This window comes from Halichoerus grypus, chromosome 13 (genome assembly GCF_964656455.1).
Source record: "Halichoerus grypus chromosome 13, mHalGry1.hap1.1, whole genome shotgun sequence".
NCBI lineage: Eukaryota > Metazoa > Chordata > Mammalia > Carnivora > Phocidae > Halichoerus > Halichoerus grypus.
Window position 1 is genome coordinate 76,613,537 of NC_135724.1, and position 25,765 is coordinate 76,639,301.

The 25,765-nt window shown below is 42.6% G+C and overlaps 1 protein-coding gene across 6 annotated transcripts in view; it reads right to left on the reverse strand.

Annotated features, from left to right (window-relative positions):
• GRK3 (G protein-coupled receptor kinase 3) overlaps positions 1–25,765 on the reverse strand; it is a 124,462-nt gene that overhangs the window by 68,679 nt on the left and 30,018 nt on the right. For 5 of the 6 annotated variants that reach the window (XR_013443478.1, XM_078060837.1, XM_036105195.2 and 2 more), the window contains exon 3: positions 50–123. The exons of the other annotated variant lie outside the window; for it this stretch is intronic. Coding sequence is in view for 4 of the 5 variants with exons in the window: in XM_078060837.1 (XP_077916963.1) it covers positions 50–123 (74 nt within the window). In the remaining variant the exon portion in view is untranslated. The remainder of the gene's footprint in view (positions 1–49; positions 124–25,765) is intronic. 6 annotated transcript variants of the gene reach the window in all.

The following is a 25,765-nucleotide window of genomic DNA, read 5'->3' on the forward strand; positions in this document are numbered from 1 at the left end:
CTACATATGCCTTTAAAATAAAAGCATCAGTAAAACAATTACTTCTTACCTCTTCATAAAACTTCACCTGAGGTACAGCTTCATTAATTTCATTCAAACAAAAATCTTTAAATAGCAAGAAACCTAAAGGAAAAGAATAAGAAATTTCAGCGTGGGCAATAAACTGAAATTTTACCCCACAGGGTGTTTTCAAAGTAATGTGTTTAGACTTAAACCTCTTCCTCCCCTACCTTCAAAAATAGTAATAAAGATTTTGGGGCACCTGGGTGGCTCAGTCAGTTAAGTGTCTAACTTGATTTTGGCTCAGGTCATGATCTCAGGGTCGTGAGACTGAGCCCCACCTTGGGCTCCGCACTGGGCGTGGAGTCAGCTTCAGATTCTCTCTCTCCCTCTCCCTCTGCCCCTCCTCACTCCTCCCTCCCTCTCAAAAATTAATAATAATAAAGATTTCAAAGGGCTAATTATACCCCAAAAGAAAATACTCCACATAAAGTAAGAGTACCACATACCTGGCTCCTTGCTTTGGGTTCCTCCCCTACCAGCAACCCCCCTGACACACACTTTTAAAAACTGCATGATAATAAGCAGTACCAGTGGTCACCACTCCTTAGAGCCACTGGTCACTACAGCAAACAAAAGAATAACCAAAGAAATAAGAGATGTGGGTAGTGTGGAAGTGTTGGTAAGAGTCATCATAAAGCTAATAAATACTATGCCCACAGAAACAGGACGAAATTCCCTAAATAAAAAAAAAAAAAAGACAGAAGGACTTTCATGACCTTCCCAGCCACTTACTACCTCTAAGTCCCTCAAAGTCCCCACCAAATACCCTGTGCCAGGGCAGACTACCCACTCCCAGATTATTCTCTGCTCCTTCACAGTGCCATGCGTCCCCTTCCATCAATCAGCACCTTATACTGGGAATAACGCCTCCACTGCACAGTGCCTGGTACACAGAGAAGTCCGATAGATGTTTGTTGAACAAATGCTTGTTTACATAACCCTTCCAATATGGCTCTGTCAAAGTACTTAGCACACTCCAATTAATTATCTGATTTATAAGTTCCTCCTGCATTTGCAAACCAACTGCCTAGCATAACGCCTAGCACATGGTCAAGACTATATGAACGAATGAAGTTCACTAAGACAAGCTGATACCAGACTGAGGGTAGAGATTATAAAAAGTCAGAAACAAATTAAAAAGCAAAAAAAAAAAAGTCAAAACAGGGGCACCTGGGTGGCACAGTCAGTTAACTGTCCAACTCTTGGTTTCAGCTCAGGTCATGATTTCAGGGTCTTGAGATTGAGCCCTGCTTCGGGCTCCATGCTGAACACGGAGTCTGCTTTGAATTCTCTCTTCCTCTCCCTCTACTCCTCCTGCTCATACTCTCTCTCAAATAAATAAATCTTTTTTTAAAAAAGTCAAAACAATGAAAGGACTGCTGGAAGAAACAGAAGTCGCAGAAGGGAACTGAAGGAAAGACTCACAACAAGTCTAAGATGTAGGGAGAAGGTAGACCGGAATTCCCCTGGTAGGACAGAGAGAGGCAAAGAAAGCAGCTTTGACAGGTTTTAACTGAAGTTAGCCGAAGAAATCACGTAACAACCTGTCTGTTACTGCTCCATAAATTCCCCTCTGTAGTTCCAGGAAGATGACCTCTGGAAATGGTAAGTGTTCACTGAGTGGAGCTAGAAGAAAGTATTTGCAATACTTAGTTAAATCGGCAAGGCCAGGCCAACTAGAGTTGGGTGCACCTGGCAGTAGGGACACGGGCTCGCTCACTTCATCTCAAGGAACTGAGGACAGACTGACCTATGAAGCAAGCAGAAAATTCAGGAAGCAGACAAATAGAAAGAGTTAAAGATGCAAATCTCTATCTATTTGCACATTAATATTTTTATTTTAAATCAGAGACATGGTTACCTTTTCGTTCTCGTGCATGTCAAAGTATGTAATTTCAAATTTCCCTTGTCATTTCTTCTTGGACTCCTGAGTCATTCAGAAATGTGCGGTTTGAGTTCCAGATATTTTGGGGTTTTCAGGTATTTTTCTGATATTGATTTCTGTTTAATTCTGCTGTGGTCAGAGAACATATTCAGTATGATTTCAACGCTTTCAATTTATTGAAACGGCTTTGGCCCCAAATTTGGTCCATCTAGGTGAATGCTTCATGGGCACTTGGGGGGGGAAGTGTATACTGTAGAGTGTTCCATTAAACAAAATAAAAAGGCAATGAAGCCGAGTTGGTTGGTCAGGCTGTTCAAGTCCCTCATCCAAATCCTTACTTAATGTTTGTCTCCTTATTCTATCCATTATCAACAGAGGACTGTTGAAATCCCCATCTGTAATTGTGGATTTGCTCATCTCTTTTCAGTTGTCGCCAGTTTTTGGTTTATGTATTTCTTTTTCTATTTTGGGGAGAGAAAACTAAAATGAGAATTTGAACTGAGGTTATTTTGATCATACGAGAGATGTTTTTGTGACGTCTAAACGACAAATGAACTAATATGCCACATATTGACCACTGGCTTTGGGCTGAACTTGGAATCAAGCGGAAATGGTTCATCATGCCCATTGTGCCCTCTGGAATCGAAGCCTTACTTTCTCTTCCAGCCTCTTCTTAGACTGTTCTCTCCCAAGCTCCCTGCACTGAGGCCACGTGTCTGCATTCTAGTTCCTCTCTAATACCAAACCCGATCTGCTCTCAGGGCTACCAACTTGCTATCCCCACTTCCTAAGACACTCTCCCTGACCTTGTGGGCCTGCAGAGCTCAGCTCAAATGCCCCCTCCTTAGGCCTTCCAGGATTCTCATTTATGTTCATTCTCTCTCTCTCTAAGATGCACAAGAGCACACCCATGTGCACACACGTGTATGCGCAGACACACACTTTGTTTATAGTACTTGTGACTAGCAAAAATGATCATATGCACATGTTTGTTTGCTTCTTTATTATTTACCTCCCCCACAACTATGGAAAGGCCACATAGGTCTTATTCTCTACTACATATGCAGGAACAAGAACATCATGATATAGAGGGAGTGCAGGAGAAAGAACAAGGGAAGGAAGGAGAAAGGGGGGATGGGAGAGGAGGGACAAGTAAGGAAAAGGGAAGAGGGAGGAAGGGGGGAGGAGAGGGGAAAGGAGGGAGAGAAGGAGATGAATGAATGCACATCTAACTGCAAATGTTTCTACCTGCTTCTTCAGTGCAATTTCCATTGTCAATGTGTGGGATGAGCCAAAGAATGACTGTAACATACTGCAGGGGAAAAGCCCCATTATTTTCCTCATGTCTGCACGCAAACTGAAGCCTTACTTTCTGCCTCAGCAGCTACCAAAATGGAACAGCAAGAAGAAAGGTGTTTTGCCTTTTGGATAAACTCTAGATCACTGTGTTTCAGGCCGAGAGCAACTTCCCTTCATTAGGCTTAAATTATACACAAAAACCCCCCAAATGAAGCATTTCTCAGATTAGAACAAAAGCTAAAGGGCAAAAATAAGGAAATAATTTGCCTAACAGGTTCACTTCATCAGTGGTTTTTCTCCAGATTTTAAAGAATAAAAAATAGTGACCCAACACCTGCTTTTACTATATAACTGTGGAATGTGTTTACCCTTGTTTCTATATTTGGGCCACTGCAAACTGCCTGCATACTGATTAACTTTTGAGTATATATAACATCTAGAAAAAGTAAACTATCCCAATTTGTCACCATAATATTTTGCAAAAATTAGGAGAAAGAACTGTATTGCTTTTTATAAAATACCAATGAGAACTTTTTATGATACACAAATATAACTTTTATATTGCATTTTATAAAATATCAATTAAGAACATTTTAAAGTATCAAATATAAGTTTCTATGAGAAATTTTGAAATGTTACTTCCTAAAAAATTTTCAAAGGAGAAAGAAAAATTATGAAAAACAGTCTTGGGTGCCTAGGTGACTCAGTTGGTTAAGCGCCTGCCTTCGGTTCGGGTCATGATCCCAGGGTCTTGGGATCGAGTCCCACACTGGGCTCCCCACTCAGCGGGGAGTCTGTTTTTCTGTCTACTCTTCCCCCTGCTCATGCTCTCTCCCTATCTCACTCTCTCTCTCCCTCAAATAAATAAATAAAAAATCTTAAAAAAAAAAAAAAAGTCTTTCAAGAAATAATACCTGTCCTAGGTTTTGCCAAGGAGACTCAAACACTGGGAAGGATAGATTGTGTAACTGCTAAAAGTTTCTACCAATATTGACTGATTTGACAAAGCATTTCCCAAGTATCTACTAAGAGCCACTGTGCTATACGTTAGGGATGCAATGGTGAAGACAGAGAATTTTTCCCATAAGGGACTTACGGATTTGGTGTAAGGGACAGACAACAAAGAAGTACATAAATAAAATAAGTGCAATTTATGTAAATGATATAAAGAAATTTTAAAAAGTGCTGATAGATGATAAAAAGAAGGAAATGTATGTCATACAGAATGACAGTAAGACCTCTCTGGGCTGTGAGATGAACAAATCACAAAGCATTTCAGACTAGAAAAGGCTAAAATGTTTAGTCTTACTCCTATTCAATAATGTATTAGGGGTCTTAGCCAGTACAGTAAGGCAAGAATAGGAAATAAAAGTTACTCAAAATGGAAAGGAAGAATTAAACCTGATTCTATTTGGGGCACCTGCGGGGCTCAGCTGGTTAAATGTCTGACTTGTGACTTTGGCTCAGGTCATGATCTCAGGGTCATGCGATCGAGCCCCGAGTTGGGCTCCACACTCGGCAGGGAGTCTGCCTGAGATTCTCTCCCTCTGTCCCTCCTGCCCCTCTCTAATAAATAAATAAATCTTTAAAAATTTTTTTTAAATAAAACTGATTCTATTCATAAACAAGCCGGTTATCTATATAACAAATCCTATCTACAATGTTACTAGGATATATAAGTGAATTTAGCAAGGCCCCACGCTACAAGGCCATTAGGTAAGATGACATTCTGATATGCTCAGATCACACAATTTTAAAACAAATTTTAAAACATGTCCATTTTCAATAAGCAATACTTAGGAATAAATAAATAAGAGATATATAAGACTATTACATTGAAAACTATAGAATATTACTGATAGAAATTAAAGAAGACCTAAATAAATAAAAAGACATACTCAGTTTATTGACTGGAAGACTCAGTATTGCTCACATGTATATTCTCCCAAAACTGATCTTTAAATTCAATACAATCCCAATCATAATCTCTGGAGGCTTTTTAAAGAAATTGACAAGCTTTGATTCTAACTAAAATGTCTATGGAAATGCAAGAAACCTAAAATACCCAAAACACCTTGAAAAAGAGGAAAAAAGTCCAAGGACTAATACTACCTGATTTCAAGACTCATTATACAGCCACGGTAATCAGTATGGTATTGGCATAAGACTAAATCAGTGGAACAGAAGATCCAGAAATATGCCCTCACTTAGATGGTCAGCTTATTTTCAACGAGGGCACTAGAGCAATTTATTGGGAAAAGAAACTCTTTTCAACAAGTGGTACTAGAAGAACTTATATCCCAGTGGAGAGAAAAAAAAGGCAAACCTTACCTCACACCTTATAAATAATTAAATTGAGACTGATCATAGAATTAAATGTAAAAGGCGAAATTATAAAACTTCTAGAAAATGTACAGAATACCTTCACAGAAAATACTTACGCAGAAGATTTCTTAGGCAGAATACAAAAAAAAATAATAAATTAGGCTTTATCAAGATTTAGCACTATGCTCATCAAAAGACAATTCAGAAAAGAGACCAGCCATAGACTGGGGATAAAATATTACAAAACTTAAATCTGAAAAAGGCCTTGTATCCAATTTATATATACTTTTTTTTAAAGCCTCTTACAAATCAATTTTTAAAAGAAAACCACCGTAAAAAAAAGTGTGCATACATTTGAACACTTCATAAAGGAAGAGACAGGCATGTCCAATAAGCACGTGAAATGGACTCAACATCGCTGGTCACCATGCACACGTAAATTCCATCACTTTGAGATACCACTGCACAACTACCTGGATGGCAGAGGTAAAAAGACAATACTATGCTGGCAACCAGAACTCTCTTTCGCGGAGGAGCATATACAAGTTTTAGACTCCTCATTTCTCGGAGTCAGCAGGCAAAAGAGGAAGTCACTGTGTTGTCTGGGGTGACTGATCCTGACTAGCCCGGGGGGGACACTAGATGCCTCCTCCACAGTGGAGGGCAGAAAGAGTATGTCTGGAATACAGGAGATCCCCTCTCTTAATATGACCATGCCCTGTCATTAATGTCAATGGAAAACTACAACAACACAATTCAGGCAGGACTGCTAATGGCCCGGACCCTTCAGGAATGAAGGCTGGGTCACCAATACCAGCTACAACATGTGATCAGTTACAGAAACAATGATTGTAATTGTCATTGAGTATTTCCTCCTGATTGTGTGTGTGTGTGTGTATGTGTGTGTATTAAACAAATATCTTTGCTTTCTTCCCCCCGTTATGCCCTTACCCGGTAACATAAGATGTACCGACTTTATATCATACCATTTAAATGTTGTTAACATTACATTGTGGTATTTACAATACAGGATATCAAGGAGAAGAGTGAACACTACCTATTGTTTCGCCTCCTCCTCTGGGGAAAGGGTTAGCGCATTTTGGTTATGTGCAAGTGGTCGTATCATTTTGGGTGGGGGGTATGATCATATTATCTCTATTAGAGAATTAAATACAGTCTACGGAGATGCACAGAGTGAGTGCCAAGCTGACAAGGGATGGACATGTGATGGCAATTTTTGTGTCAACTTAGAGGGTATTTGGGGATACAATTAAAAACTAAACTGGTGAACTGTAAGTAAGCAGATTGCTCTCCATAATGGGGGCGAGCATCATTCAATGAGTTGAAGTCCTGACTAGAAAAGAAAGACCAGCCTCCATGAGCAAGAAGAAATTCTGCCAGCAGGCGGCCTCCAGACTTCATCTGCACATCGGCTCTCCTGGGTCTCGGGCTGGCCAGCCTACTCTGGGGATTTGGACCTGCCAGTCTCCATAATCACAGGAACCAATTCCTTATGATTAATCTCTCTCTCTCTCTCTCTCCACACACACACACACACACACACACACACACACCCTATTGGTCCTGTTTCTCTGGAAAACCCCTATCACAGATTTTGAGCTTTCTATAGAATGTATATTCACTCAGGAAAACAGTCTGAAAGTTTCTTATAAAGCCAAACACACCCTTAACACACAACTCAGCAACTCCACTATTAGGTATTGACCTAGTGGTAACATATGGCTCCAAAAAGACATGTATATGAATCTTCGTAACAGGTATATTCATAATTTATTTGAAATAGTCCGAAGTCCAACAACTGAGGGATAAATAGTGATATTTTCACACAATGGATTACTAGTCAGCAATAAAACAAAACACCAAAACATATAGCAACATAAGTAAATGCCAGATATTTTGCTTGTCCAAAGACACCAGACACAAAAGAGCATATACTCTGTAATTCTCTATGTATGAAGTTCTAAAACAGGCAAAACTAATCTATAGTTTTAAAAAAGAAAAGGGGGCATGAAATTGACTGGGAAGGGCATAAGGGAACTTTCTGGGGACAAAAATGTTCTGTAGTTTGATAGAGATGTGGGTTTATGCATTTATCAAAATGAAATTGTGAACAGTATTATACGTAAATTTACTTTAAACAAATATTAACTCTAGTGAGTAGGTTTGCATTTCACAATAGCATGAGTTGGCAGTTCTGAAACTACTCATGGTGTGTTCTAGGCTTATACAAATGAGCAAATACATTGAGGATAACAGGAGCCTTCTTGGAAAAGAGGTAAAACAGAGAAAGAGAATAGAAAGTATATTGTAGTAATGGATTGGAATGGGGTATCCATTTGAGCTCATTGTTTTTACCAGATAGATAAACAGATGTACACACACACACACACATACACACACACACACGCACACACACACACACTCCTTGCTCTTTCACTAAGAAGACCTAGAAGCAATGAACACGTCTAGTGCCCAAGCTGAAGATTCTCAACACCATTCTCTAAGGAACTAGAGACCCTTGAAGAAAGGCTGCTTGATTCTAGAGCAGGGGTAGTGAATACCAAGTTGAGCTCTAGACATCTTATTATCCCAGACAGTAAGAAAGGCTCAAAGGATGATGAGGACATATCAACAGGACACAGGAACCAGTCTGAAGAGGCTCCCACTAGCCAAAACTACGGCAACTAGGATATCAAAATAAATAATATAGTAATGGATTAAATCACTGGCTAAACTAAGGATCCAAGAGTCCATACTGATAGATAGACTGGGGTGGGGGGAGGGGTTAGGGAGGAACGAAAGAAAGAAAGAAAGAAAGAAAGAAAGAAAGAAAGAAAGAAAGAAAGAAAGAAAGAAAGAAAGAAAGAAAGAAAGAAAAGAAAAGAAAAGAAAGAAAGAAAGAAAGAAAGAAAGAAAGAAAGAAAGAAAAAAAGAAAGAAAGAAAGAAGGAAAAAGAAAGGGAATGAAGAAGGGAGAAAGGGAGGGAAAGGGTGGGGAAGGAAGGAAGAGGAGAGAAGGAGGGAGGGAAAGCCCCTAGAGACAAAAGCCAACTAAAAACTATAGAAGAAATAACGGAGCTCGAAAGTCAATGGGTGCTAAAACAGAAGGTAATAAAACTTTAATGAGAATATTTACATAGTCTCAAAAGCAATTTCCCACAAATTACTTACTCCTTACAAAGGGAAAGCTTGTAACTCCACGATGGAGAATCCTTGCACACACCCACATTAGGCAAGGGACCAAAACTGACCTAACAGGCATCAGGACAAAGCAGTATCACGATGCACTGGGGACAGCATCTCATCTGAGGTCTTCCTGACAAAATGCATACTCTGAACCTAATTGCTATGGAAGAGTAAACAAACCGAAACAAAGGGCCATTTTACAAAATTGGCCTGTACCCTTTAAAAATGTTAAAGTCAAGAAATCCAAAGAAGGCTAAGGAACTTGGCCAGATTAAAGGAGCCTGAAGACGTGACAACAAAATGCAAGCATGACCCACGACTGGATCCCAGACCAGGAAAAATCATAGCCAAGATGGATATTTGGGGGGTAACTGTTAGAATCTGGACATAGTCTGTGGATTAGACAACAGTATTGCACTGGTGTTAAGTTTCCTGACTTTGAGCATTGTACTGTCGTTATCTAAGAGAATGAATGACCTTGTCCTTGACACATGAGGACTGAAATATATAATGGTTGAGGTATGAAGTCTCCAAATTACTCCCGTCTAGTTCAGAAAAAAACCATCAAAGACACAATGATAAAGCAAAAGCAGCAGAATACATACGACAGTGAAGCTATTTATTTATTTATTCATTCTTGACAGTGAAGCTATTTAAAGGGTACATAAGAGTTCCTTGAACTGCTCTTATTACTTTCAAGTTTGAAATTACAGCAAAATATAATGCTTAAATGTATGTAAAAACAAAAAGTTAAAAGAAAAAAGGTAAAGTCATAAAAATAACATGATTGAAATTCTATACATTTATTGGGAAAGGAAGTTTTCTTATGCTAAAGAAATTTGGCTTTTAACAATTAAAATTTTTATGTGACTCATAATAGAAATTATTGCTCTAAACCTGGCTTTTCAACTATTTATCCCTTTTATAATTAGTAACTTCCTGCCCACCTAAAAGCTACAGGGCTCCTTGAAAAACACAATATAATGTGAAAGCTAATATAATTTAAACAGAGCAATGCTTATAAGCTCCACTATAATTAAACTTAATTCTGAGAGAATGGAAAAAAAGGTGGTTTAATGCAGCAAATTAGAGCTACACGTTCCAAGAGTTTTCTAAAATATTTTTTCCTAACAATGTGAAGATTATGATTTCAGGTACTGCATTACTTTATGCCTTTAGAATAAACCACGCTGTGCAGGCATACCAACTCTCATGTTTCTGGAAATTTCCTTCAACTCCTTCAAGCACCTCAAAGCAATTTCCTTATAACTTGTCATCCAATATGACATCACATATCATGAGATAGCCCCACTGATCACACTAGATTGTCTGTAAACCAGGACTGGAAGCGTTACACGTTAGACCTCACAGCTTAACCTTCCATGTAAACAAATTAAAAGAAAAGGTGCTGGGTCTCTAATATTAGCGCATGTTTTTTTTAAGTTTAAAAGGAAAGGACTTGGGTTAGTTAATCTCCATATTTCTTCAACTCTAGGATTCTATTACTCTACAAAAATGAAACTAATCAAATTATAAAGGCATGGAACGAATGGTGAAGAACACATAAACATAACTAATAATGAGGCAGTAAAAAGAAGAAGAAAATCAGACAGAGCAAGCTGGCTAGTGACTAGCTGGAAAAGCCCATTAAAGCACCTAGGCAGGAAAAGAAGTCAGTAATATGATGATCCAAGAATAAAAGTAAAATCAACCAAAGGTAGTGAACACTTGCCAGAATTCCGCTGTGCAGAATAACAAAAAGCCCTAACAATCAAATTACTTTTTAATGAATAAAGTTTAAAGTTTCAAAATTTAGTCAAAAGGCATTCAAATATAACATAAGAAATAAACTATTTAAAATACTGCCTTGAAATAATAATCTTTTCTATTGAGAGGTAATGGAATCAAAAGAACCCTAAATTATAATTTGAGAATTCAACTAATTAGATTTATTCATAAATTTACTGTACACCCACTACTGGTAGAATACTTCTACATACTAGCAATAAATAATGGGAAATTTACATTTAAACACAATATCATTTATGATAACACTAAAAAAGGAAATGCCTAAGAAGGAATCTAAGCAAATATGTGCACGATTTGTATGCTGAAAGTTGTAAAACACTCATGAATGAAATCAACGGGGATCCAAATAAAGGAAAAGAGATAGCATATTCATAGATCAGAAGAGTCAATATTGTTGAAATGTCAACATTCCCCAAATCGATCTATAGATTTAACACAGTCCCAGCCAATACCCCAGTAGGAGTTTTTGTAGAAATCAATAAACTGATTCTAAAATTTGTATGAAAAAGCAAGGGAACAAAAATAACAACAACAAAAAAAAAACCTGACTTTTTTTTGAAAAAGAAGAACGTGGGGCACCTGGGTGGCTCAGTTGGTTAAGCGACTGCCTTCGGCTCAGGTCAGGATCCTGGAGTCCCGGGATCGAGTCCCGCATCGGGCTCCCTGCTCGGCAGGGAGTCTGCTTCTCCCTCTGACCCTCTTCCCTCTCATGCTCTCTGTCTCTCATTCTCTCTCTCTCAAATAAATAAATAAAATCTTTAAAAAAGAAAAAAAAGAAAAGAAAAGAAAAAAAGAAAAAGAAGAACGAAGTGAGAGGGTTTACATTATCTGAATTCCAGACTTTTTATAAAGCATGGTAATCAAGGCAGGGCATTGTTGGAGAAAAAGACAAACACACAGATCAATGGAAGAGAATGGAGCCCAAAAATAGAGGTGTACATAGTCAACTGATTTCTGACCAAGGCACCCAGGCAGTGCAATGAAGACAGGAAAGGTCTTTTAAACATATGGTGCTGCAAGTATTGAACATCTGTGTGTAAAGAGCACGTGACCACTACAAAATTAAGTCAAAATGGATCGGAGACTTAACCATAAATCTACAAACTATAAAATTTGTAGGAAAATAGACATACAAAAAAAAAAAACAATCTTTGCTATCTTGGGTTAAGCAAAGAGTACTAAGATCTGACATGATTTATGAAAGAAAAAAACTGACAAAACTGGACTTAATTGAAATTTACTACTTCTGCTCTTCTGAAGTCATGCTTACAAAAATGCAAAGCCAAGCCACAGATTCACAGAAAATATTTGCAAAATATGTATCTGATAAAGAACTTATAGCCAAAGTGTATAAAGAATTCTCAAATCTCAATAATGAGAACACAAACAATGCGATTTTTTTAAAAATTGAAAAGATTTGCACACTTTCACCAAAGAGAAGCCCATGAAGAGATGTCCAACATCAGTAGTCATTAGAAAAATGCAAAATAAAACCACAATGAGATACTGCTATATTTATTAGAATAGCCAAAAAAAAAAAAAAACCACCACCACCACCAATGCTGGTAAGGATATAAAGCATTTGGAACTCTCACAGACTGCTGGTAAGAAGACAATAGGTACAACCTCTTTGGAAAACATTTCTTTAAAGTTAAACATGCACTTGCCATTCAACCCAACAACCCCTTCCTAGGTGTTTACCCAAGAGGAATGAAAGATGAATGTTCTTCTAGTAACAAAAAATCTATCACAGATATTTATCATACAGACAACTCTCCCAAACTGGAGATAATCCACATGTTCTTCAACTGGCGAATGGATAAACTGTGACATATCCATAGGATGGAACCCTACTCAATGATACTAAAGAATCAGCTACTGATACTGCACCATGAGTGAATCTCAAATGCATCATTCCAAATGAAAGTATCAGACCCAAAAGGCTACATCCTCTGTGACTGCACTTACATCATTCTGGAAAAGAGTAACCATAGGAACAGAGGACAGATCAGTGGTTGGCAGGGGGTGGGGAGTGGCATGGGGACTGACTATGAAAGGACACTAGGAAATTTAGGGAGGTGATGAACTGCACTGTATCTTGATTTTGGTAGTAGTTATACAACTCTATGCACTTGTCAAAACTCAGATTTGTATACTCTAAATAGTGAATTTTACTGTATTTAAATTATACCTCAATAAACCTAACCCCCTCCCCCAAAAGAGTGGTGTGAAAGAAGAGAGAAAAATAAGATTGTGTAGTTACAACAGAGCCAGGAACAAGGCTCAAAAGATGTTCCTCAACAGTGGCTATAAGTGGGCCACAAATTGGAATCTAAAATTTCTGGAAGCCAATGCCTGGTCACTTACATGGTCATCAATGTCTATTGGATGTTTTTCAAAAAGCACAAGTTTGTATGGAAGATAAAATCATTCACACCCTGAGACATGGGAGCAAAAAACATAATTACAAAGGTTTTTGGTAACACAGAGGTCGCAAAGACGACTCTCACATCACAATATCCTTTACAAGTGAAAATGAAATCATACATGATAAATACATAAGCAAACTCATAAATAAAGAAAAAAAAGCATACAGATATTGAAAACTCCCAAAGGGTGTCATGACCCCCCAGGCTAAATATTATCAGCCCAAATTCCCAACAGATAAGTCTCCCTTTCATTTCTTCCAAAAGGAATAAATATAAATTGAAATAAATATTTAGCTAATTATATTTATCTATTTCATATAAACCATATATTTATTTTTATTTGACTCTATCACACTGGAACTTTCACTTCTTGATTTAAAAGTTTGCAGGAGAAAATTATAAATGAAATGTAATTTAGGAATACTGTCAATAGTTAGGACTTCTAAAATCCAAGTTACCCATCCCACCCCGATCTAAATTCAAGACATACATGTCCAATAAAATACTCGTAGATTAATTAATGGGCTCATTTATTTAGATAATGGAGCGATTTGGGGCCCTGAATATCAAGAATCCAGCAGACAAAAGCACAAATGAATGTGGCCAGAGAAAAATTCCTGGAATGTTCTAAGCAACTGGCTCTCAACTCAAAAGGAAATAAAGGAAGTCAGGATAGAGAGGAAAATGTCAAAATACAGTGGCAAGAAAACTCTATCCAGAGTCTTCTAATAGCTGGCTTGCTTTCAGCCTTTTTAAAACCATTTTTATTATAAAATGATAGAAAAGAAAGAAAGGTCACCACACTCATACTCCTTCCAGACTGTGGTTGATTTTTTCATTTGTCACAGTTCTGTGCACATTTCAGAGTAAACAAACTAACAAAGTGAGATTCAAAATAATCTAAAATGAAATAGAAATACTATTTTAGTCAGCCACCTGAGATATAGTTCCCAAAGACTTCTGCAGGAGCACTGGTTAAAACTGGCAGTAGGAAAACTGGGGCGTGGCCAGAACAGAACGGGTGTGCGGGGGCGGGGGCGGGGGCGGGCGTCCATGCTGAGTCTATTATTTTAACAAGGAAGAAACAGAATAAGAGTCAACCAATCGTGGGCGCCTGGGTGGCTCAGTTGGTTAAGCGACTGCCTTCGGCTCAGGTCATGATCCTGGAGGCCCGGGATCGAGTCCCGCATCGGGCTCCCTGCTCAGCAGGGAGTCTGCTTCTCCCTCTGACCCTCCCCCCTCTCATGCTCTCTCTCTGTCTCATTCTCTCTCTCAAATAAATAAATAAAATCTTCAAAAAAAAAAAGTCAACCAATTGATACATGGGTGTCTACCTTGTGATCACTCCTGAGGCTATGCATGGAGGATCTGAGCACTTTTCTAGCATATAGAAATACAAACATTCACTCAAAACAAAGGAGCACCAGCCACTGAGTATTTCTGGCATGATGCTGTAAGAGTGAACCGAAGGGCTTCTCAAAGCGATTATGATCGGAGGTATGGACAGACAGGCTTACTGAGCTCCATTAGCTGATGCCCAGTCGGCTCTGCAGGGGAGAGAGGCATCCCCTCCTTCAGACACCCCCCCACAAGCTCGCCCGGTTCTCCGCTTCCCGCCAGGCCTCCAGGCCCCTTCCCAATCCCTGCTGCTGCTGCCCTCCATCTGATCGCGCAGCTCCCCTGCTCTTGAACTTGTCATGGGAGCCGCACAGAACCTGCTGCCTGCCCACTGGCCCGGCCAGAGCCCACGCACACCCCACCTTCCCAGCCAGAGCGAGGGAAGCCCTGGAGGCTCCACACACCTTCAGATGCGCTCACTCCCCAACTCTTCTTTTCCCGGTGCCCACCCCAGGCTAGGTGGAGCCGTCCCTGTCTCTGCTCCCACGTTCCTGGGTCCGTATGATCCCATTACACTGCAACTATCCATTTTTATTTTGTAAATGAATAAGACAGCTCAAAGTTTGAAAAATGGATTGAAAGGCATGAAGTGAAAAGTTTCCTTCCCATCCTGTGTCCCATCTTCCCAGCGGTGCACCATCACCATCTCCCCCCAAAGCTATCCACTGCTATTGGTGCCCTTGTATCTCTTCTAGAAGGTTAAACCTATGTGACTTCTTAACCCTCTTTCCTCCAGCTCAGCACAGAAGGCTGCAAGTCCTAAGGGACACCAACACCACACCAAAGGACCAACTTAGCACATGGAAGGAAGCCTCCCGCTAACCTCAAACACCTGCTCTGCGTTTATTACCAGATGAGAAAGAAACTTCCGTGTGCAGAGCCCCCGACATTTTGGGTCTGTTATAGGCACTTGTTACGTTCTAATACAACATAAAGGCAGGTACAAAAATGAACTCCTATTTTCCACCACACTCTACACACCGCTGCATCAGTCTTTTTTCCAGAACATGATACCTTGGAGATCTTGCTTTCCTAGTCTTTTTTTTTTTTTTTTTTTAAAGATTTTATTTATTTATTTGAGAGAGAGAATGAGAGACAGAGGGCACGAGAGCGAAGAGGGTCAGAGGGAGAAGCAGACCCCCCGCTGAGCGGGGAGCCCGATGCGGGACTTGATCCCGGGACTCCAGGATCCTGACCTGAGCCGAAGGCAGTCGCTTAACCAACTGAGCCACCCAGGCGCCCACTTTCCTAGTCTTGAAGAGCCCCCTGGGTCCCTCCTTGCAGCTGTACGGTACTCCAGCCTACAGAATGCCACAGTTTGTATAACTTGTTCCCTAATGATGAACATTTAGGTTGTTGCAAATACTTCACTCTTACAAAACTGCTGCACCATCTCCATATGTCATTTCGCCATTTCGCGTGTATTCAAGCACATTTGTAGGATACATTCCTCAGCATGGAAACTTCTGAGCCAAAGGGCTTCACTGACGTTCTGTTAGCTTCACAGACCTGGCCAAAATGGGCCCCCTGGGAGCGGCACCTGCCTGTCCTCCCACCAGCAGTGGGTCACAGCGCCTGCCCTGACACCCCCAGCAACACCAAACCCAAGTCACTAAGCTGCTGGCTCTTGTGCCAATTCGAAAGATAAAAGAATAACATTTCCGAGTAACCTTAATCTGCATTTCTCTTACTTTGTAATACAGCTGAAAGTCTTTCTGTATGGTTAAGTGGCTTTTATTTCTCTTTTGTAACGTCCTGTCTTCCCACAGCCTTTGCCCATTTTCACCCTGGGTTATGGCTCTTTTGCTCAGGGCGTGTAGGGCCTTTCTGAATCGGGGTTTGCAAGCCCACGGCCACTCTCCGAGGAATCCTCCGGCTCTCCACCTCTCGGGCCCCTGGTGCCATCTGGGTGATCTACGTGCCCATTTCTGGTTCGTCGTCACGTTCCTGGAGTTAAAGGAAATACCTCTAGCACTTCCCAGTTACCTGGGACTCTGGCCTTTGGGACAGACGGGCTGCACCTCTTCCTGTGTCCGTAAATAGCAGTTGTCTACCCACCCGAGGGCCCCACGAGGGCAACGGCTTCCTCTGGTGGATTTGTCTCTCTAATCCCCAGCACAATGGCTAGGACTTATCAGCTCCATAGACATCTCATAAACTGACTAAGGGGAAGTGGGTATGGTTTGTGGTACAGTCACACATGGTTTCAGGAAGAAGTGAAGAACAAGCCAGGCGTGGAGAGGAGAGATCAACAGGCCAGGCGGAGGTGGGGAAAGCGCGCACAAGTGCTCAGAGGCTGGAATTTCGGCCACCATAAGGAAAGAATGAGACTTCAGATCTGGGCAGAACAAGTTCCTTCGGGAACCTGGTGGAAGGGATGCTGGATTGCACCGTGGAGGCTTAGGTGTGCAGGAGAGGTGGACTTCGGTCAGCAGGCCCAGGGCCCACCGAAAAGAATACAGGAACCAGGTATTTATCACTTGCACAGTACTTGGTGTTTGCTGAAAGCTTTGAGATGCCCAAAAGCATGCTGCGGAATACTTTTTTATATAAGTAGGCAATTGTTCTACAAAAAATTAAAACTCGGCTCTCAAAGCCAGGTCTGAGGATTTTTGAGCCTCTTTCTCCTCAACACGGCAGGCGCTGGGCAAAGCAAACTCTTACCCCTCCCCTTCCCCATGGCCCTCTGTGGTATGACACTCACCTGCCACCACACTGGCCCAGATGGCCCTTAGCATTCTCATCCCATTCCCTAAGCCGACCTAAAATAGGTACTCGGTGGGGACCCCTATGTACCAATAGTGCCCGCCTACCTCCACCCCTGAATATCTGTATAAGAACATGAAGATGTTAGCAAAAGTCTTCAAGACTCAAAAGAACAGATGCATGACAGTGGACTGCCGGGTGGTCAGGCTGCCATGGACCCATTGGGGTGAGAAGGCCCCCCGCCTGCGTAGAACCTCAAGCAACTTGTGGTTGGAGCTGCTTTTCACACTTAATGTGCAATTTAGTGAATGTGAAATGAGTACTAGTAGAGCAAGGAGATGGTATCTGTGATTACTTTGTCCCAGTCCATCTTAACTTCTAGCCAGCTGAGTATAGTAGTTTGTCAAATTAAATGACATAGGTGCTTCATACAGTTGCAGACGAAGTTCAATCTCTGAAAGGCGGTCACATGCAGGGCCTTATCCCATCTCCCGGAAGCGGGGCTGTCGCGTGGGAAGCAGTGCTGGCTTCGTCGGTGAATGCTCCTCCTACCGTCTGTGCAGGGAGGGGGGGCGGAGGGACAGTTCCACGGCTGCTGGTCCGTGACCCGTCCGCTCACAACAGCTGCCCGACCGAGCGCTCCCCTTCCGAGGGGCCCAGGCCAACACCTGGCCCCACAGTGCACGCGCCCCCGGGGCTGCGGTGGAGGGGACAGAGGGGCCACTGGGCGGATGATCGGTGGGCCAGTACTTCCCCCTGGGGTACTGTCACCACACCGAGAAGTAACCACATAACGTATAAATATACTCTTTACCCCCAAAGCGCCGCAGGTTAGAGTTCTATAGCAATGGCAGTTGAGAGGATTTAGCGCTAAAGCAGAAAGCCCCCCAAGCAGAAAGTCGGTTCCTCAGCTGTGTGAATGACCGAACTAGATGCCCGAGAGTCGCAAAGAAGGAACAGTGTATCGGAGACTGTATTTGATCTCAAGGATTTTAAACTCCAGTTAGGGAACCAGCGTGAAAGAGGAACCCGGTATTACTACACGTTCCACAGGAAGTGTCACACGCGTGTCCTCCCGGGGGTGGACCTGTGAGAACGGCACAGACCAGACGAAGGCGTTCCACAGAGGGGGACAGAACGCAAAGGGGGGTGCAAGGAGATGGCGCGTAACGCTGGTCACTGAAGGGGGCAGCACGGGAAAAAGAGGAAGGGAAAAGGCTGAGGCCAGTGGTGGCGATGTGAACGACAGCAGCGAGCACAACCTCATCCATCGTGGGGCTGAGGGCGGGCGCAGAACGCGGATGGGACCTGATGAAAGGTGTCTCCAGAATACCTCCCAAGACTGAGAAAGGGGAAGGGACGTGAGAAGAGGAGAGCCAGTCTTGAAAACTGCGGGTCAGGGTATGATCCTCGCTACCCACGCAGCTGGTGGCGGTGAAGACGGGGAAGGAGAGGTGCCACACAGGCGACACAGGTGGGCACCCTGCGGAGCTGGATGACACCCACGGTGTTGTTACCATCAACAGAAAGGGAGCAGGTGTGTGTGACGGAGATGGCGAGGGTGTTCGTGGACCTGTTCACGTGGGAAGTGAATCTCACCGCCTCATCCTGGCCGACGAGGAGCCACTTCAGGGAGAAACCAAGCACCTCGTGCATGGAAGCTTGGGCACTGGTTCACCTGAATTCTCCTGCTGCCTCGTGGGCCGGGCCCCCTCCGTCATCGGGAAAAACCTCTCGAGTAGAGCCGTCAGCACAGCACAGTGACAGAGAGCTTGAGGGGAGGGGGCCGACGCCAACTCTGTGGGGTCCGTTCAAGCCCAGGCCGGCTGGTCTGCGAGACGTCTGGCGGGTCACCGCACTGCTGAGTTACCTTCTTGTCTGTCCGACGAGGCTCTCGACAACCTCCCCACAAAGTTATCCTGAAGACTGAGATCTACACGCAGCGCACTGAGCACCTAAGGGCTTGCTAACGGCTGTCCCATCTGTCCCCCCCCCCCCCCCCCCGCCCCTGACAGTACTGATACAGCCCTGCCCAGAGCTCCTACTTCTCCCATTTGCCTCTGCTGCTCTGGGTCAGCTGGAGACTGATTACCACCTTCGTGTCACTCTGTGGAATGACAGCGATGGTATTACACACCTAGGGTGTTACAGGTTGGCCCAGGTTCATAGAGTTAGCCCATTTTCCCACCTAGAGCCAAATATTTTATTCTGAAAATAAAATTACACTGCAGGGCATAAGACAGTAACAGAAAACGGGACAAAATGTAAGAAGCCACTGTGTTCAGACATAAAAGGGGCTGTGGTCTGGAGGAGAAGGGAGATAAACAGGAGGGCTCCGGGACGGGCCAGCTCTTGGCCTGGAGAGGTACCTTCTGAAACGTGATGTTGGGAGTGGGACCCAAGCATCAGGATGGCTTTGCCAAGGCAAAGGCACCAGGAGTTCAGGGAATCCAAGGTGCCTGAAAACACCAAAAACGCAAAAATGAAACGAAGAGGTATAGCTAATAAGCCAGGAGTGGAAACATAACATACTAGAATATACTCAATCCAAAAGAAGAAAAAAGCAACAGAAGAACAAACAGGAAGATGTGAGACTTAAATCCAACCATACTGGTAATGATTTTCCTGTAAATATAAATATTTAGACAAATATTCTAATTAAAAGGCAGAGATTAAAGACCAGATAGACCATGCAAACACGAATACCAAAAGGTTATATCAATACCAGGGAATGTAGACATCAGAACAATCTATCAACAGGATGAAGAAGGACATCTCATAAAGATAAAGAGGTAATATTCATTAAATGACATTAACAATCGTAATATGCATGTATCTCTCCACAGGGGGTCCAGCAATTCCAGCACCTGTTCAGCAAGATGTGTTCACAACAAGGATAAAATGGGTAAAAATGTCCACAGCAGCTTGATTCAAAATTGCCCCAAACTGGAAACAACCCCAATGTCCATGAACACTGAGTTGTGTGAAGTCCACAGAATGTAATATTATTCAACAATAAAAGAAACCCATTCCTGGACAAGCCACCATATGGATGGCTCTCGAGGAAGGACACTGCTGGGGCCAGTAAACCAGACACCAGAGAGTGTGTGTGGTTGGAGTCTGTTTAAATGTACTTCTAAAAAAGGCAAATGTAATCCATTGTAATTAAGAGCAGATCAATGGATGCCTGGGGCTGGGGGGAGCTGAATACAATGGGACAAGAAGGCACTCTTTAAAGTGATGGAATGGGTCTATACCCATGGACTGGGGTAGTAGTTACATGGGTGTACACTTTTGTCAAAATTCAAACTCGAGGGGCTCCTGGGTGGCTCAGTCATTAAGCGTCTGCCTTCGGCTCAGGTCATGATCTCAGGGTCCTGGGATCGAGCCCTACATCAGGCTCCCTGCTCAGCGGGAAGCCTGCTTCTCCCTCTCCCATTCCCCCTGCTTGTGTTCCCTCTCTCGCTGTATCTCTGTCAAATAAATAAAATCTTTAAAAAAAAAAGTCAAACTCGATCCTTAAAAAGGATGCGTTGTATTGTATGCATATACTTGTATAATTTTTTTTTTAAAAGAACACAAGCATACAGCATGGTTAGCAGTAAACAAAGAAAAAAATCAGTAACAACAGGATTCTTATATACGTGGTATCTCCTGAGGAAATCAAGTATATTCTGAAAATTATAAATGAGAAGAAAAAATGGGGGAAAAAAAGGGGGGGGCCCAGATCAATGTTCCCAGTAAAGCTATTCTGTTTCAAGTTCTTTTCCACCACCAATTCTGAACACACTTGCTGGCGTGAGCATAGGAGCCGCAAAACAAAACTAATTCTAATCGTCTTAAATAGTCACAAATGATATGGCAAGCAAATGGGATTCCTGAGAGCAAACTCTGAAGGCCAACATTTTTTTTTAAGTTATTCTTTCATCCACACTCCAAGCAATCAAAATTTCAATTAAAAAAAAAAAAATTCCGTGGAGAATAAGTGTATTTTACAAGGTAAGAAGGTTTGCTTCTTGGGACACCTGGGCGGCTCAGTGGGTTAAGTGTTCGCCTCCTGGTTTCTGCTCAGGTCATGATGTCAGGGTCGTGAGATCGAGCCCTGAGCCAGGCTCCGCGCTGAGCTTGGAGCCTGCTTAAGATTCTCCCTCTCACTTTCCTTCTGCGCCCCTGTCTTTAAAAAAAAAAAGGGCTTCTTTAAAAAGTGGCCCTAGAGTCTTTGTGTTCCACTGTTATAAATAGTCTCTTTGAGAGACCAGCACAAGTCAGCCTGCCCCACCTTGGCTGGGATTTCCTTCTCTGCTAAGCCAAACCTGAAGAATGCTCTCTGCTCCTCAGCAAGCAGAGAGTGATCAGAGCTGGGACAAAGCTCGGAGCTCACTGGCCGACCTGACGGCATCAGGAAGAATGCAGAGGACACGGGACTGCAGGCCCCAGCAGGTGGCCCAGTGAAGATCAAGTTCCCTGATTCCAAGGCGCAGGAACAGACCCATTGCCCCCTGACCTCAGCCTCCTGTCGGAGTCCTTCCTTCACCTTCCGGCCCTTCCTGAACCCGAGGACACTGTGTCCCCCACCAGCCCCTGTTCCTCCCACCCGCTTTTGCACCACAGCAGGCTGCATTACAAATCCCATCTTCAAGGCTGTAACTCAGTGACTTCTCTCTCGCCACCTCCACCTACCCAACTCGTCCAAAAGCCAGAATCCCGTCCTGCTTCCACCCTTGCCTCCCAGGCCCGTTTCCATGGCAGCTCGTCTGCTCTGTGAATGCCTGAGTGAGAGTGTGCCAGCCCCGTGCTCAGAGGCTCCTCCGACCCAGCTCACTCCGAGTCAAAGCTGACGCCCTCATGATGGCCTACAAAGCCCGCCCACCCTCCCACACCTGGCGCTGCCACTCACGCTCTCGGCTGCAGCCTCTGGGCCTCCACGCTGTCCCTCCACCATTGGGGCTCCAGTCTGAGGGTCTCTGCTGAGCCCGCAGCCCGGACCTGCTCTCCCCAGATAAATATACAGGGACTCAGTGCCCTCACCTCCCCCAGGGATTTGTTCAACTGACCCTTCTCCCAACACCCAAATTTGAAACTGCCACCGGCACGCCCCTCCTCTCTGTGGCTCTGCGATTCTCCATGACCTGTGGCACCAGAGGGACAGTACATATTTGTCGGTCTGTGTTAGCTCCGTGAGGGCGCAGGCTTCAGAACTGCTCACAGATGCAGTCCCTGGGGCGGCCCACGGCAAAATGCACTGCATCAGTGACCGAGTTTTTAGTAGTAAGATTTCAAACAAACCCTAATAACCACCTCATAGCACATCTCTACACTTCCTGGTTGTGACTTTGACCTGAAGTAGAAATAACTGACAAAAATCAAGAATAAGATATAAAATCCTCAGAAAAAGTATTTCCAAAACAGCTAAAAGCAGGGGATGTCCTGACAGTAAACTACCCCCTGAAATTTCATAACACATTTGGGGTTTTTTTTAAATCCTAAGAGGCAGCCGTCACCCCCTTCACTGTCAGTTCAAAATGCTGATGGACAACTCTGCCAGTAGAGGTGGTTTCCTAGATGCTTGGCATTCTCTAGCAGTACAGATTAAGACCCCATATTTGCTAATATTGCTAGAGCATACACCATTTGCCCCCTAAAATATGTGGATCCTGCCAGGGAGAAAGCTACAGTGTTGAGTCGGCTGCAGACGCTGGCTGATCTGATCGGCTACGCTTCCGTCTCGGCTCAGAGAGTAGCCTCCCCACACTCACCTTGGGATTTACACTTATGCCTCAGAAACATCACCAGGAGCCCCCTCTGGGAATCGCAGGGACTCTCTGGAAGGAGTAAAACACACTTCACTGACACTTTGGATACTGACATGCCAGAGGTCCGAGGGAGCCCCATGCATTCTTCTGCAGAGTGAGCTGGCTGGGGTGGGAAGCCCTCTGTGGCCTGATGTGGTCTTCATCTTCCTTCCCCATGTGCCTCGGTGTTTAAAGAGATATTTCCATTAAAGCGCTGGATCAAAACATATTCAACTGTGAATGTCTCATTTAGCAAAGCACATAACTACATCTGCTACAGAAAGATCTTTGTGCACAGCCCCCAAATTCTGGATTTTAGTATCATTATATATTAAATAGGAACTGTATAGTTGATATGTTATTAAAAAAAAAAAAAAAGAGGAACTCCATCTGCATGCTAATTTCCACACTAACTTCTCCTGGTGACAGGCAGTTGTGAAGGACAGAACTCCCAATCCAGGCTTTGCCTCAGCGCCTTTTATCCTGAGCGCGAACTCGTTCGTGTTCTCTTACCCAGCACACGAAATGCTCAGTGCAGATGGCTGCACATGGGCAGTCATCACCATCTCAAACTAAACGGAATTCCTACTAAGCAGACTCCGAAACAAGCTGGGAGAATTAAACAGCAACCATTTAAAAGACCACGGCTTGCCAGCCTGCAGATCAGGGGTCTAGCGGCCCTACCTCGGCGTTCCCAGCGTCTAGTGATTAGCAGACATGAAAGGATTGGGTCATTCCGGTAAAATGTAGTTGTTCTGAATTTTTCTCGGAAGTGATCATTCTGACGGATTTTAAAACTTGAATGATAGCTTTAAAAAGGAAAACCAGTCCTAATAAAAAGTATCTTCACGCTCTTTGAAAGCTGCCTCAAATCTCTCCGATGTCGCATATACTCAGAGGGTAGAGGCTACACAGCAGGGCGGGCGGTGTCCCCCAGCTCGGGTCGGGTCCTCCCGGAGGAGCTCATCCCCGATCCCGGCTGCAGGAGGCCAACTCGGAGGAGAAGCCAGCTGAAAAGGCTGCCTGTCAGTAGGTTTTTAAGTAACAACAGCCTTTCCCTCTTCCCCAGTGTCGGTCTTCTCTGGGCAGCATTTTTATTAGGAAACCCAAGTGGATACAGAGTTCCCTGTGGCTGCCTAGGCCTTTTCAGTTGAACACCCAATTAGCTGTGCTTAGTCAAGTGTTTATCTCTGCTTTTTGAAAGTTTAAATGGATCTTTAACTCTTTCTCTCACTAAAAGTCTCCACAAAAGCAAGGATAATTGATGCAGAACTGAATGGGGCCCCCGATTTTTCTTCTCCATGGTGGCGGGCCGGCCAGACAAAGTTTTGTACAGATAAGATGGGGCCGCAGCCTGACTCTGCCCCTGTCAATCAGGGGCCCGCGCTTCCAAACAAAGTGGGGAGCAAAAAAGGAACACAAGGATTGAAGCTGGTCCTCGGGTTCAGATTCCCCTCATCACAACCAAATGCAAAAGTGCTCAATTTGCTATAATTTAACCCTGGCCTCTAAGGAGAGAGTTGCATAGTTACAATTTTTTTTTTTTTTGTAGATTTTAACCATTTTTATATTTTGAAGCACAGAACACTTCAAGCAAGCAATTTTATAAATTAAAAAAAATTGATTGGCAACTCTGTTCTTTGAAATTAACAAAAGAGTAATCCTAAAATGTTTTCTTTTGTGTTGCTTGGGTATGTGTGTGTTTGTTTACTATTTCTGTGGTCTTATATAATTATCGATTCTTTTTTAACAGGTACCTATGAGATACCTGTGTCCATCTTTGTTTCTATAGAAACTGCTCAAAAATCTTCTTTGAAAGGTAGTAGTTTCTACTTTTCTAATGTACTCTTTTTATAATGAAACATACACTTTTGTTTCCAAAGCCCGTATCAAGTATATTTCTTATGCCTTAACCCCAGATGCCAAATAGAATTTATGCATTCTTTCTATATAAATGTTCTCAGAAATCATGCTAAATATATTTGGGACCAACATAAGAAATATTTAAGAAGTCAAAGTGAAAAGTAAAAATTGAAAAGGAAAGGCACCAGAATGGAAAGAAAGAAGTAAAATTGTTTTTATTCAGAGACAAGATTCTCTTTGGGGAAAATCCTAAGGAATTCACATGCACACACGCATCTCCTAGAATTAATAAACTAGTTCAGCAAGATGGCAGGATCCAAGACCACTATGCAAAAACCCATTCTATTTCCACATACTAGCGGTGAACAGCCAAAAATGAAATTAAGGAAACAATTCCATTCAAAATAGCATCAGAAACATTAAAATACTTGGGAATAAAATTAATGTGATGTAGAAGACTGAAACCCACAAAGCAGTGTTGAGAGAAATTAAAGACAACCTAAATAAACGTGGAGACATTTCATTTTTATGGATCAGGAGACTTAATGTTGTTGAAGTAGCAATTCTCTCCATATTGATCTGTAGATACAACACAATCCCAGCAGGATTTTTTTTTTTTCCTTCAGAAATTGAAAATCTGATGCTAAAAAAAAAAAATCTGATGCTAAAATTCATATGGAAATGCAAAGGATCCAGGATACCCAAAAACAATTTTGAAAAGGAAAAAAAAGACGAAAATGGGTGGATTTTTATTTCCTGATTTCAAAACTTAACATAAAGCCATAGTAATCAAGACAGTGTGTTACTGGCCTAAGGCAAAAATCAATGGAACAAAACTGAGAGTCCAGAAATAAATCCTTCAATTTATGGTCAATTAATTTTCAACAAAGGTGCTAAGACAATTCAATATAGAAAAGAAAATTTTTTTCCTTTTTTTTTTTTTTTTTTTTTGAGAGAGAGAGCACATGAGCCGGACAGGGGCCAGGGAGT